The 13,467-nt window shown below is 48.6% G+C and overlaps 1 protein-coding gene across 7 annotated transcripts in view; it reads left to right on the top strand.

Annotated features, from left to right (window-relative positions):
* Nucleotides 1-12,842, top strand: part of trpm3 (transient receptor potential cation channel, subfamily M, member 3) — a 73,178-nt gene extending 60,336 nt beyond the window's left edge. For 2 of the 7 annotated variants that reach the window (XM_057032398.1, XM_057032401.1), the window contains exons 16-26: nt 198-426; nt 2,571-2,774; nt 4,705-4,845; nt 5,930-6,058; nt 6,427-6,678; nt 7,159-7,333; nt 7,614-7,742; nt 9,240-9,390; nt 9,585-9,778; nt 9,900-10,032; nt 10,197-12,842. In XM_057032398.1, the coding sequence (XP_056888378.1) occupies nt 198-426; nt 2,571-2,774; nt 4,705-4,845; nt 5,930-6,058; nt 6,427-6,678; nt 7,159-7,333; nt 7,614-7,742; nt 9,240-9,390; nt 9,585-9,778; nt 9,900-10,032; nt 10,197-11,814 (3,355 nt within the window). In that variant the 3' untranslated portion in view covers nt 11,815-12,842. The remainder of the gene's footprint in view (nt 1-197; nt 427-2,570; nt 2,775-4,704; nt 4,846-5,929; nt 6,059-6,426; nt 6,679-7,158; nt 7,334-7,613; nt 7,743-9,239; nt 9,391-9,584; nt 9,779-9,899; nt 10,033-10,196) is intronic. The other 5 variants (XM_057032402.1, XM_057032403.1, XM_057032399.1 and 2 more) reach the window with 5 other exon arrangements.
* The last annotated feature ends 625 nt before the right edge of the window (nt 12,843-13,467 follow it).

Genomic DNA, 13,467 nt, shown 5'->3' on the forward strand with positions numbered 1-13,467 from the left:
TCCTCTTGCAGTGTTCACACCCCAGTTGTTCTTCACCTTCCTGCATTAGCAAACCTCTCAGTCCTTCCCCTCCATCTCTGTGAACTCTAGTCTTCACAGTCCCTTTCCTGGACCGTTCCATTGCAATGACCCCTAGTTTCAGGGCAGTTGTTTCCACTGGGGCAACATGTTTTACTCTTCACTCATCTTTGGTGCAGAGAGTTTGGGCAGCTGGCTGTGGAGCTCCTGGACCAGTCCTATAAACAGGACGAGCAGATGGCCATGAAGCTGCTGACATATGAGCTGAAGAACTGGAGCAACGCCACCTGTCTGCAGCTGGCGGTAGCAGCCAAGCACCGAGATTTCATCGCTCACACCTGCAGTCAGATGCTGCTGACGGACATGTGGATGGGACGCCTGCGTATGCGGAAAAACTCAGGGCTGAAGGTAAGAAAGATGTCTTCTAAAACAGCGGGACAACCTGATGATAAAGGAAGGAGTTTTCCCTCTGACCAAGTCCCCAAATGATTCCCGTGGATCTGAGCCTTCATCCTGCTAGGAGGAAGCTAGGAGCAAACCTGTCTGGTTTCCTCCCACTGGGATTGGACTGTGACGCCTCATTCCCAATAATCTGAGCACCTCCGGACTGTGAAAGTCAGCAGATCCCGATTTGAGATTGGAATAATTGAAATCTCACAGCATGTGGGAACCAGGCCTCGTTCAGAAATCATTGTACACAACATGTTGCACTGAAAGGATGATGAAAAGTTTGATGGTGCTTAATACTGGACGAAAGGTTCCAATAACTTATTGTACAGCATGTAGCCTATTTTCGTAGATCTAGTTTTTTCTTTGAGGCTGCAGCTTCCTGAGGAGACCAATGTTTCATTCTTCATTTAGGGGGTTTTGTTTGTTTTTAACCTGATTCAACCAAGTTTCATGTATCACAGGAAGGTCTCCTCCGCTCTGTGCTCCTCAGCCATTATCACATCTTGGAAATATATGATAGACGGGGAGAGACTGTGGTCCATGATGGCAGGAGATCAGGTGCACGCTCAATCAACAGTCAAGCACCAATCACGCGTACGTGCACTGGAGCTGTCAGCAACGTCCCAGCTGTATTCAGCCGGGCTCTTGTTTGTGGTCTATTTTTAGAAAAAGAAGATGGACAGAAATGTTTGAAAGAACAAGGTCTGAACGAGGTGTCCCCATTGGTCCAGCTTCATTATTGGACCTCACCACGTTCCTGTTGGCCAGTGGGGACAGAGCTGACCTTAATTACGTAAAAACCTTAAATGATGTCCCACATTTGTGTGATGAACTCCATGAAGAGGATCCTTTCGTGCTCCATTTGACTTTTATGTAATTCTGGCTCACTTGGATGTTCTGGTGAGAGGAGGCAGCTGCTGGTTCCAGTTGTGAGTAATGAAGATTTGCTCTGGAGCAGCCGGAGGGACGCGAGCTGCTGGGTCTGAGCTCCTCTGAGCTCCAAGTGGTTGGTTATGAGGAAGGGGAAGGGGAAGGGCAAGGGGTCGGAGTGGACTGTACAGGACGCTCGGTGGGTTAGGTTAAGATTAGTGGTTAGGGTTGGGGTTAGGTTAGGGTTAGTGGTTAGGATTAAGGTTAGGATTAGAGTTAGTGGTTAAGGTTAGGTTAGGATTAGTGGTTAGGATTAAGGTTGGGGTTAGGGTTAGGATTAGTGGTTAGTGGTTAGGGTTAGTCGTTAGGTTTAACCAACATGAGTCACAGCCCTCAGGAGGCCATGGGCTGCAATACACACAACAAACAGCATGTCGACAAAAATACCCTAACCCTACCCTAACCCTACCATCACCCTACCCTAACCCTACCATCACCTACCCTAACCCTAACCCTACCATCACCCTACCCTAACCCTACCATCACCCTACCATCACCCTACCCTAACCCTACCATCACCTACCCTAACCCTAACCCTACCAGCACCCTACCATCACCTACCATCACCCTACCCTAACCCTACCCTAACCCTACCCTAACCCTACCATCACCCTACCCTACCCTACCATCACCCTACCATCACCCTACCCTAACCCTACCATCACCCTACCCTAACCCTACCCTAACCCTACCATCACCCTACCCTAACCCTACCCTAACCCTACCATCACCCTATCCTCACCCTACCATCACCCTACCATCACCATCTTTCATACTCATCACTATCAGCACTTTCAATCTTTTGTCCTGATGATTAATGAGCTGAAAACTTTCTGTCACCCTGCAAATGTTCGTTAAACGCAATCAACAATCTTGATGTAACTGGCAACAAACGTGTGAGTCACAGACACTTTATCACTAGTTAGTAGAGAGAGTTATTCTGATGATTGTTATTCCGATGGTTACTCATGAGATCTGTTCAGCATCAACTGAGTTGTTCTTTCATTTTGAGGGGGTAACAAAGGTCTTGTCTGTATCCGACCGTGGCGACTTTATCTTCTGTAATTGCTTTTACAATTAATGTGCAGGTGCTTGTAACTCATCTGCCAAACTCTGATCTGATCTTGAACTAGTCCTCTTTTCTTCCACTTCCTGTCCTCCTCTCTCCCCAGGTCATTCTAGGGCTGCTTCTCCCACCGTCCATCCTCAGCCTGGAGTTCAAGAATAAGGACGAGATGTCCTACATGCCCCAAGACCAGGAGGACTATCTGCAGGAGAAGGAAGAGGAGGAGCCCGAGAAACCAGCCAAGGAGAAGGAGGACGAAGACATGGAGTTCACAGTAAGATCTTACTGTGAGACGCAGTACAACTCCGTGGTGAGAGAACCCACCTCAGCCCCCCATCTCAGCATATATGTGCTTACTCCAACAGTGCACACACACGAGATCAACATTCTGTGTCCTTTGCTCTTATCTTGTATGGACCAGTTTGTTTGCAGTCCACACATATATTCATCCACATATATTTATTTATATATATTTATCTATTCTGGCCAGTTGGATCATTCCAGCTAAATTGGCCATTCCTGTTTCTCATTGTCTCAGCATAGAAATGTTGTTGGAGTTGTAGCGTCTCAGTCTGTCGCTGCTTGTGGGTTCCCTCCTGTACGTCTCTTCTTTTCTATCTCCCTTCTGCCTTTGCTTTTGCTCCCTTTCTTTCCTTCCTTGGTTTTACTGTTCCTCCCTGTTTCTCTCTCCAAGTTCAGTTCACAGTTGAGGTATAGTCTGGATGCTAGCTGACTGATGCCCTCCTTCCTCTCTCTTTCTCTTCCATCCCAGTGGTGGCTTGCCACAGCATACCACCCAGCATGTCAGCTACTGAGCATGGGGGGCTTTTGCATTATAGAACAGAGTCTGAGCACCTTCTCCCAGCTCACCATGGAAGAGTTGGTCCATCTCCATAACTGTGGATGTATAGCATAAACTTGACGATTCTCTTCACTCAGTTCTGAAGGTGACACCAAGAGTCAGTTTGTGTGCTGATGTTCCTGCCACACAACCCGAATCTGTGGTCGTCCCACCAAACACATGGAGCCCCGCTCCACATTCCTCCCATCTGCATCCAGTACAGGCAGCAGGCCAGTGCAAAGAAAGATGAAATGGGCCATTTACACATGCAGCGGGCGTTAAAGACCCTGCGGCCAAGGAAAGCACGTGAAATCAGCCCCGGTTCGGCTTCTGCCTGTACTAATGCGCCCTCACCTCATGAGCCGCCGTATGGACATGCACAGACTGCTGCACCACCGAGGGAGATTGTATTGTCCTATCTGCAGGTAGCTACTGAGCATGCTCAGAACTTTCAGCATGAAGTAGTGCTGGAAGGGAAACTCTAGTTCTAGATCCACACATAAAAAAGGATTTATATCAACAGTAATGTTCATATCGGGGGGGCTCTGGCTCAACCCCTGCCTCAACACGGAGTATGGGGACTGGAATGTGAACATCAAAATGTGAAGGAGTTGTAAATCCTAAACAGTTTGTTCATTTTTTCCAATCAAAATCTGGCAGAAGCACGTTGCATTATTTTCTTTGCCGTGCACACGTTGCCCAGTGTGGAATTATAAAGTCTCTATAGTCTCGTATCTGGAGGTGATGCTAAAGGCGTTACTATACCTATATAAACCCATATACCTATATACCCATATACTTATATACCCATATACCTATATACCCATATACCTATATAACCCATATACCTATATACCCATATACTTATATACCCATATACCTATATACCCATATACCTACTGTATATATCTATATATACTGCAGTAGTTTGCATACAATACAATGTGGTGCACGTGCTCCCTCAGAGGTCCGTCCTCGTCGTTAAGAGGCCCAGACGTGGGCAGCAGGCTCGGAACCTCTCATGGATTAGAACAAGTCTCAGATCAGAAGAAACTACCTGTGGTGTTGTTTTCTTCTCTTTGTTCCGTCTGTTCTCTCTTGTCCTGCTTGAGTGTTGTCTGAGAGTGATCCATGAGTGTTCCTGTGTGCAGCTTCACCCAGCACATCACCCCAAACACACATTCACAGTATGGAATGATGCCGTTGCCTGTGCTTGCTGCAACATTAAACTTGTGCAATAGCATCGTGTAATCTCTCTCCCTGCTGCCTTCTCTCCACCCCTCTCATCTCTTTCCTGCTGCCTTTTCTTTGTCTCATCCTTCTTTCATCATTTCTCTTCTTCCTACTCTGTCCATTGCAAACCTTCCTGGCTTTACCCCCCCCCCCCCCCCCAATCCAGGCAATGTTGGGTAAAGTAACAGCAGAGGCATCGAGGAAGAAGGACGTCGAAGAAGTTCAGAACCGCCACCGTCTCATCCCAATGGGCCGCAAGATTTATGAGTTCTACAATGCCCCCATTGTCAAGTTCTGGTTCCACACGGTGGGTGTGAGCTCCAGCAGCACCACCAGCGTCGATGGGGGGGGGGGTATTGGGGGGGGGGGGGGGGGGCAGAGGCTTCACTGTGCTTAAATAGATGTTTAATATATAGTTGTTATGAAAGATAATCAAGAATCAATCATTACAAATGAACCCCTGAATTCATTTTCAACCCCAATAAATAATTAGGAATAAAAGTCTCTCAACAAAAAATTTTCAACTCAAACTCTAATATGTTTGGATTATTTTGACATTTTAGATTAAAAAAAACACTTTTTAAATGACAAACTCTTCACAAACATTTTAGTATTTTCAATTCCAGATAACAAAACTGTTATAATGAAGCATTTGATTGATTTTTCAGCAATTCTTACATTGACAACAAAAAATATTTGTGAAATGAAGATTTTAGTAAAAAAAAGGAACGTTTTAATATGAGTACGATGATTTATTTTATTAAAGTTCTACACTGCAGCTATGAAGGGTGTTTTGTTTCATCTGCTATTATTGTCATATTGCTGTTATTTTCATTATTGTGTGCAGCTCTGTTTGTATTTCTGATATGTGTGTGTGTGTGTGTGTGTGTGTGTGTGTGTGTGTGTGTTTGCAGTGTTATTTTCACTGTCCTCAAATGGTCTCATAGGACATTAGATACTAAATGAAAATTGGATGTTTCGACATAAATAAGATGGATGCTGCAGCGCCACCTACTGAGCAACAGTAACTGGTGCTGCGGCCTCATTAATACCATGATTGGGCCCTAACTGGGCCTCTCAGGTACCAGTAATTCAACCACCCTCGTGCAGAAAATGTGGACAAACCTGAAAGCTTGAAATACCTTTTGGAAAAATGTGTTTTTTCAGTCTTGGGTGCTTCGCTGCCATCCCAGGAATCAGTTACAGGCAGTTTTAGGCCAAATGTGGAGCTGCAGCACTCAAATATGTAGAAATTAAAATTCAGTTCCGAGTTTCCAGAAGGCAGACGATCAGGAGGTTAAGGGTCAACAATTAGACTGATGAAAACAATTTGAACTCGTCATGATGTATCATTTCTGACTGAACTTGTCTCTGCTGTTGCTTTGATGTAGATGGCGTACGTTGGCTATCTGATGTTGTTCAACTACATTGTCCTGGTCAAGATGGATCTGTGGCCCTCTGCTCAGGAGTGGATTGTCATCTCTTACATCTTCACTAATGGAATTGAGAAGATGAGAGAGGTATCCTTCAGCTGATGTTGCTCCTTCCTGCAGCGTTAAAGGTTAATTTGGGGGATTTTGTGATAAGGCACAAAGGACAAACGATGTAAGCAAACGTCTTTTGGGTATTTGGAAGAGCTGTTTAAAAACGAAAACTCGAGGTGTTGTAGCAGTGCAAAGGATGACAAGTGTGACTGAAGCAAAGAAACACGCACGGACAACTCTATACATGAATCCCAACGTCAACATGCGCGCGTCACTTCTGGCGCCTCAGTGCTGCAGGCTGCTGATCTTGCACTGCCCTCTAGCGGTGGCTGGGCTGCACTGCACCACGTGAGACTCCAGTTTCCCGCCATGTTTTACACTGAGCTGCCTTGATCTCCCTCCAGATCCTGATGTCTGAGCCGGGGAAGTTGTTACAGAAGGTGAAGGTGTGGTTGCAGGAGTACTGGAATATCACAGACCTAATGGCAATCCTCATATTCTCCGTCGGCATGGTTCTGCGTCTCCAGGAGCCCCCGCTCATGAGCTATGGCCGGGTGATCTACTGCGTCAACATCATCTATTGGTACATTCGTCTGCTGGAGATCTTTGGTGTGAACAAGTACCTGGGTCCCTATGTGATGATGATTGGCAAAATGGTGAGACGAAGGGGTGCTCGACATGAGGCTTAATGTCTGACTTTCTTCTGCTTCTCATCTCAAGAGTTCTTCTGATTAATGAGCAGGCAGAGATTTGGTGTTCGAAAGTCTTCACACACGGAAAATGTGGCTGTAATTTAAATGGTTTTCAGGTCATTTCGCAGCCAAAAATCATGACTAAAAAGGCAACTGCAAACTGCAGCCTGGTCCACACATGTTTTAGAGGAATAAGCAGGAAACAAAATGTCACAATTGATGCATTTAGATGTGTCGTGTCCTCTAAATGAAGTTCTTTCTCCTGCAATGGAAAGTAAAGCAAGGCGTATCTAAAATGCCTTAGACTGTGAGGCTGCTATCAATGCCACTTTATTCTTCTGCCCTCCTCCTGGGGAACGTCAGTCACCTCTCTGTGTTTTGTCTCCTCGAACCACCCACCCCCCCCCTCACCTACAACGCCCCTCTTCTACCCCGTCCCGTCAGATGATCGACATGATGTATTTTGTGATCATCATGTTGGTGGTGCTGATGAGTTTTGGGGTGGCACGTCAGGCCATCCTCAACCCTAACGAAGACCCCTCCTGGATGCTAGCGAGGAACATCTTCTTTATGCCCTACTGGATGATCTACGGGGAGGTGTTTGCTGACCAGATTGACCGTAAGTTCAGTGCCAAAGTACCAAGCTTTCTGAGTAGGATTTACATCTTCAGGCTCCCTCCCAGACAAAGGCTCTCCATCTAATCTATCTTTTGGTTATTTTAAGACGTAATTTTCCTGTCAGCGTGTCTGGATGTTTCGTGTGTGCATTTGTTTACAGTACATTTAGAGAAGTCTTTGGGAACATGTGCGACTGAGCGAGCGCCGTTCTGTTGTCTCTGTGTATGATGAGTGGCCCAAAGAGAAGAGATCTGAAATAATGTTTTCGTTCTTTGTTTCAGATATGCATAGTAGGAAGGTACAGCAAAGGGTGAATGAAAAACTCTGGCTGGTCGAAAATTACTTTCGAGCTCACGGAGGCTGGCGTAGTCATGGTCCTTCCCACTTTTCCCAGTGCAGTCAAAATCCCAGTAAATCAATCAATAACGCCCTCAGTTTAATCACAGCCCCCCCCCCCTGCATCCACCCTGTCGCATTACCACCCTGCAACGCCCGCAGTGGCCACTAGAGGCCGCTGCAGACAACCTGTGCATGCTACTTCATACACCTCGAAGGTCAAAGTTGCCTTCTGTGTTTGTATCGTCACCTTCTGTTCTCTCAACCCCATTTTATTAAATATCAGACTGATATTGAACTAGGCTGATTAACTATTGGTCTCAGTGTATCCTGGGAACTTTATTCTTGCTGAATTTGCCACGTGACATTTCAGAAGCACTCTTCAAATCTGTGGGAACTTCATGGGTTTTTGTTCTTGGCTAGATGGGACATCAAGAGTGAGTGTCCGTTTTTGTGAATATTCTTGATGTTTCCTCTACCAGTTTTTTCTGGGTTTCAGCCATTTGAAGAGAAGAGCCTGTCATGTTCATGCCACGTGACCCATACCATCCCCTCAGTGTTGGCTCAGCTTCTCACCACAGCAAATGTCACAAATTTATGGGGAATATCTGCAGATTTAGACCTGAATGTATCAGTCAGCCACCTCTCATCATCTTCAATCTGTTTTTTCACGTGGTTCAGTTGTCAGAGTTTTTAATCCAAATTGTGGAGTGAAAGATTGTTTTATTCAATCAAAAGGAAAAATTACTTCAGTTCTCTGTCTTTGGGCTCAATGGTGTGAAACTATAAAACATCAAGAAATGCCGAGCATGAGGCAAACAAACCAAGAACAAATGCTGATGTTCCCTGGAAAATCCACAGCAACTGAACCATCCCAGATGGAAAAAACACACTTTGAATGGCAACATTCCAGCAGAGGAGCGATGCTCTGCACACACGTGGCCATATATTTCAAACATCAGCTGCGTGTTTAAATATATTGCTGGCACAAACCGAAATGCATTTTCATGCATATTTTTGCTTTTTCAGGTGCACATTTGTGAACATGCCCCCCCCCCCCATCTTAAAGAAGCATATTTAAGAAAATACTTCCAATTTATGTTTGTTTGCAAGACCTGTACTTGTGCCTTTTCTTTGGTATTCACAGATGTAATTGTCCCCTTTTTTGTCCCTGTTTGTCTCCCTTTGTCCCCGTTTGTCCCCTTTTGTCCCTGTTGTTCCCCGTTTGTCCCCTTTTGTCCCTGTTGTTCCCCGTTTGTCCCCATTTGTCCCAGTTTGTCCCCATTTGTTCCTTTTTGTACCTGTTGTTCCCCGTTTGTCCCCTTTTCTCCCAGTTTGTCCCCGTTTGTCCCAGTTTGTCCCGTTTGTCCCGTTTGTCCCCTTTTGTCCCCGTTTGACTGGGCTTTTGTTGGTGTTTGGATGTCACCTGTGTTTTTTTACTTGCGTTGTCCTTCTTTTTGTGTCTCTATTTAAACTTTCTTGTGTCTCATCCACTAATGAGACATATTCCTGTCCAGATTCTTGACGGGGTTAACGTGAATCTGTGTGTCTTTGTTTTTGCCGGCGTGCAGCCCCCTGTGGGCAGAACATCACCACAGAGGAAGGGGTGGTGGTGTCCCTGCCTCCCTGTAAGACCGGAGCCTGGATCGTCCCGGCCATCATGGCCTGTTACCTGCTGGTGGCCAACATACTGCTGGTCAACCTGCTCATCGCCGTCTTCAAGTAGGTGAAGGAGACCAACGGGAACTAAAGTGTCCCCGTTAATGAGACGAGAACTAACAATCCATTCATTCGTTCGTTTACACACACACACACACACGCACACACACACACACACACACACACACACACACACACACACACTTCTGGCTTGGTTCAGTGAATGGAACGTCTCTTTCTTGTGACTCTCATCGTAGTAACACGTTCTTCGAGGTGAAGTCCATCTCCAACCAGGTTTGGAAGTTCCAGCGCTATCAGCTGATCATGACCTTCCACGAGCGGCCGGTCCTTCCTCCTCCCCTCATCATCTTCAGTCATATCACCATGGTTCTCAAGCATCTGTGTTGCCGCTGGCGCAAGCACGACGACGACGAGCGGGACTACGGCCTGAGTGAGTGCTTGGTTCTGATTCACTGGGTTCGCGTCTCCATTTCTTCACCTTTATTGTGGAGGTTTGGGAAGCAGCCAGATGTTGACCCCCCTTTCACACCCTTGATTGCTCTTATCTGCAGAGCTTTTCATCACAGAGGACGAACTAAAGAAGGTCCACGACTTTGAGGAGCAATGCATCGAGGAGTACTTCAGAGAGAAAGACGACCGATTCCACTCGTCTAACGATGAGAGGATCAGAGTCACTTCTGAAAGGTTGGACAGAGCAACATCTGCATCCGTTTCACACTTTTTGACAAGCAGGACTGCTCCGATCATGGGAGTAGTGCTAGTGTTGGCCGGTACCACAGGAGTTGGGACCGCTCGTTCACCACAGGCTCATTTATTCTGCGTTTTAACGTCTTCCTTCCTCCTCCTAGGGTGGAGAACATGGCGATGCGCCTAGAGGAAGTCAACGAAAGGGAGCACTTCATGAAGGCCTCGCTGCAGACCGTTGACATCCGCTTGGCCCAGATGGAGGAGCTCATCGGACGCATCGCTGTAGCACTGGAGCGCGTAACGGGTGTTGAGCGCGGGGAGGTCAGCAAAGTTCGCTCCCGGACGTCTTCCGACTGCACAGACTCGGCGTACGTCCTCCGCCACAGCGAGTGCCCCGAGTCAGCGTATATCCTCCGCCAGTGCAGCTTTAACAGCACGGAGGGGAACGCCTACCGCCTGCAGGAGGCGCTGGAAGGCACGGCTGAGGGCTCCATGTCCCCCCCTTCTCCTACTGGCATGGCTGCACGGACACGAAGCCACTCGTTCTATGTGGGAGGTGGTCGTGGCGGGGAGCGTGCGAGCGGTGCTGAAAGGGCCGAGAGCTTCTTTAAGGAGCGTTCGCTCAGTCTCCACCGAGCCAACAGCTCACAGTCAGTCTCCTCAGGTGCCGCCCCCAAGGAGTCTAAGCCCCTCCCCCTGGCGACGCTGTCGGTCTCCCAACAGCACCGTCCGTCATCATGTATTGATATATATGTCTCAACTTCTGAGGAGGTGGGGCCTTCAGAGGTTTTTCTAGATCCGCTCCGTGTGGCCCCACAACTGCAGAGAGACGCCTCACTGCAGTCAGACCCCACAGAGATGGTGCTGCCGGGAGGCCGGGACTTCGGCGGCGTTGGCACTACAGGTATGGGCGACAGGCACTCGGAGGGTGGGGCAGGGAGTAGTGGGACAGCTGGAGCCATGTTCGATGACAGTGCAGCTGCTGATTTGTCTCTGTGTTCAGCTCACCTTTTACCAGACTCCAATTTACCTCCTTGGGACATGGAACCATCGCCACCGCCCTCAGCAGGAATGCTGGAGCGCTCAAAAAGCAGCCGCTACCTCTCCGCAGCTGGCACCTTGTTCCTGGATGAACCCCCTTTGGTCAAATCCCACAGTCTCATGTTCACCCCGAGGGGCTGTTACAGTGGTCTCGGAGTTGGCGTCCAAGTAAAAGCTGCCGAGTACACCAGCATCACTGACTGCATCGACACGCGCTGTGTGTCCGCTCCGTACACGCCTGTGGAACGCTCCAGTTCCCCCAGTGGATCCACTTCCTTCCCCTTCGATAAACCAGCGGACATTAGCTCCTCTCACCCGGAGAGAGAGGCTGAGCTCAGCCACACAGAGTCTGATCCAGAGGACCCTGAAGACCTCATTCCAGCCTCCGACACCCCTCGCCTCGGGGGCATCAGCGGACCCCCTCTCTGCTCCCCACTCTCCAGGCTGGAAAGAGCAAACAGTTGCTCCTCCGATGACTCCCATCCTTCCCTCACACTGGCCCCTCCGCAGAGGAAGAGCCTGTCAGTGAGTGAGAGGATGGAGAGGGGTCTGGGTGCAGACCGGGGGCCTGGGCCTGGGCCTGGGCCTGGGGGGCGGGCTCTGGCAGGAACCAGAAACCCCTTCCTCAGGAGCAAGTCTGGTGCACGACCTGAAACAGCCAAAACTGACAGCCTCTCCATGAGAAAGCTCGCCGCTCCCTCTGCCTTCCGCAGCTTCGATAGGCAGAATTACACATGACAAGAACTCCGACAGTGAAGTCCAGGCAAGAACTGAGGAGTTCGGGTCAAGGTCACAGCAGGGGAAGGTTGCCGACACTACTAATCTGGAATAGAAACACATTTCAACGAGCAACTTGCATTTTAGAATAGAGAAAATGGTAGAGAATTTAGGGGTAGTTGAGGGCAACTTGAATGGGGGTTTGGGCCAGGCTGATGGCAGATTAGGGGCTCCCACTGTACCCGGGTCCAAAACCGCGATCTGACTAGAGTAGTTTTGACTTCCTCTCGTAGCTACAGGAATGGAAGGTGTACCGTATCTGTACTCTGTCTTCCACCCGCCACCTTTGCATCAAGTGAACATCACTGTGTTATGGTCACCTCCTCTAGAGAACTCACTGTTGCTCCTGTGTCCTGTGGTAGAAACTGACAGAGTCAAAGAGAGCAGGGAAAGAACAGCACAGCCACCTCATGGTCCTTCTCAATGTTCTGCTGAAGAAGACATCTGGCCCACATCAGTTCCTCTCCTGAACCCTCAACCCAGCACTTTTTACCGGTCTTCTTCAGGAGGGGGGGGGGGTGTTGGAACCTGGCGGGACTCTTTCCCCAACAGTTATTGCAGTAGGGTGGCAACAACTTACCTCTGAACACACTCTTCCACTGCTCAGTATTCCTCCTCTTCCTCGATGAAGGTGTAACGAAGAGTGTTGGAGGAAGAACGTCTGATCTTTAAATGCACATGAAAGTCGAACGCAACAGCTGATTTACATGATAGAATAAGAGAAAACGTGAGGATGAGGACACACACACACACACACACACACACACACACACACACACACGGTCAGTAATTTTACTCCAGAGAATCACCTGTAGTTAAAGATCGAGCTTTAACAAGTGCAATTGTGAACACCTGAGGTCAGAGGGCACCAGGGTGGTTCTTCAGAACCCATCGTGGGGTCGAACCCATCGTGGGGGCGAACCCGCCGTGGGGGTCAACCCATCATGGGGGCGAACCCATCGTGGGGGCGAACCCACCGTGGGGGTCAACTCATCGTGTGGGTGAACCTATCGTGGGGATGAACCTATCGTGGGGGCGAACCCAACGTGGGGGCGAACCCACCGTGGGGGCGAACCCACCGTGGGGGTCAACCCATCGTGTGGGTGAACCTATCGTGGGGATGAACCTATCGTGGGGGCGAACCCACCGTGGGGGTCAACCCACCGTGGGGGCGAACCCAACGTGGGGGCGAACCCACCGTGGGGGCGAACCCATCATGGGGGGCGAACCCATCGTGAGCCTTCTTAGCGACACCAAATATCTCCACATGCCGTCATCGCTCTCTCGTAGCACAACTCTCCTCTTTCAGGTTCCAGCCGTTTGTTGTAACGTTTTTATACCCACCTGCTCCCACAGGATCCGTCCTTCTTCCTAACTGTCGGTCATCTGCTCCGAGAGGTTTTAATTGCATCTGACACCAGCCGTTGAAAGGTCGACACTTGAGCTGAGCCCACCTGGAGTCCAGTGCAGGTGTGCTGAGGGGAGAACGATGACGTTTATCTATTAAGCTTGAAATAAGCTGGCAATTATTTGCATTGTAGCTGGCAGTTGTGCATTTTACGTGACATTCAGAGGACATTTTGGGTTCTAACTGTTAAAAATTCACAAGCCAGA

Source organism: Takifugu flavidus, chromosome 5, assembly GCF_003711565.1.
Source record: "Takifugu flavidus isolate HTHZ2018 chromosome 5, ASM371156v2, whole genome shotgun sequence".
Classification (NCBI taxonomy): domain Eukaryota; kingdom Metazoa; phylum Chordata; class Actinopteri; order Tetraodontiformes; family Tetraodontidae; genus Takifugu; species Takifugu flavidus.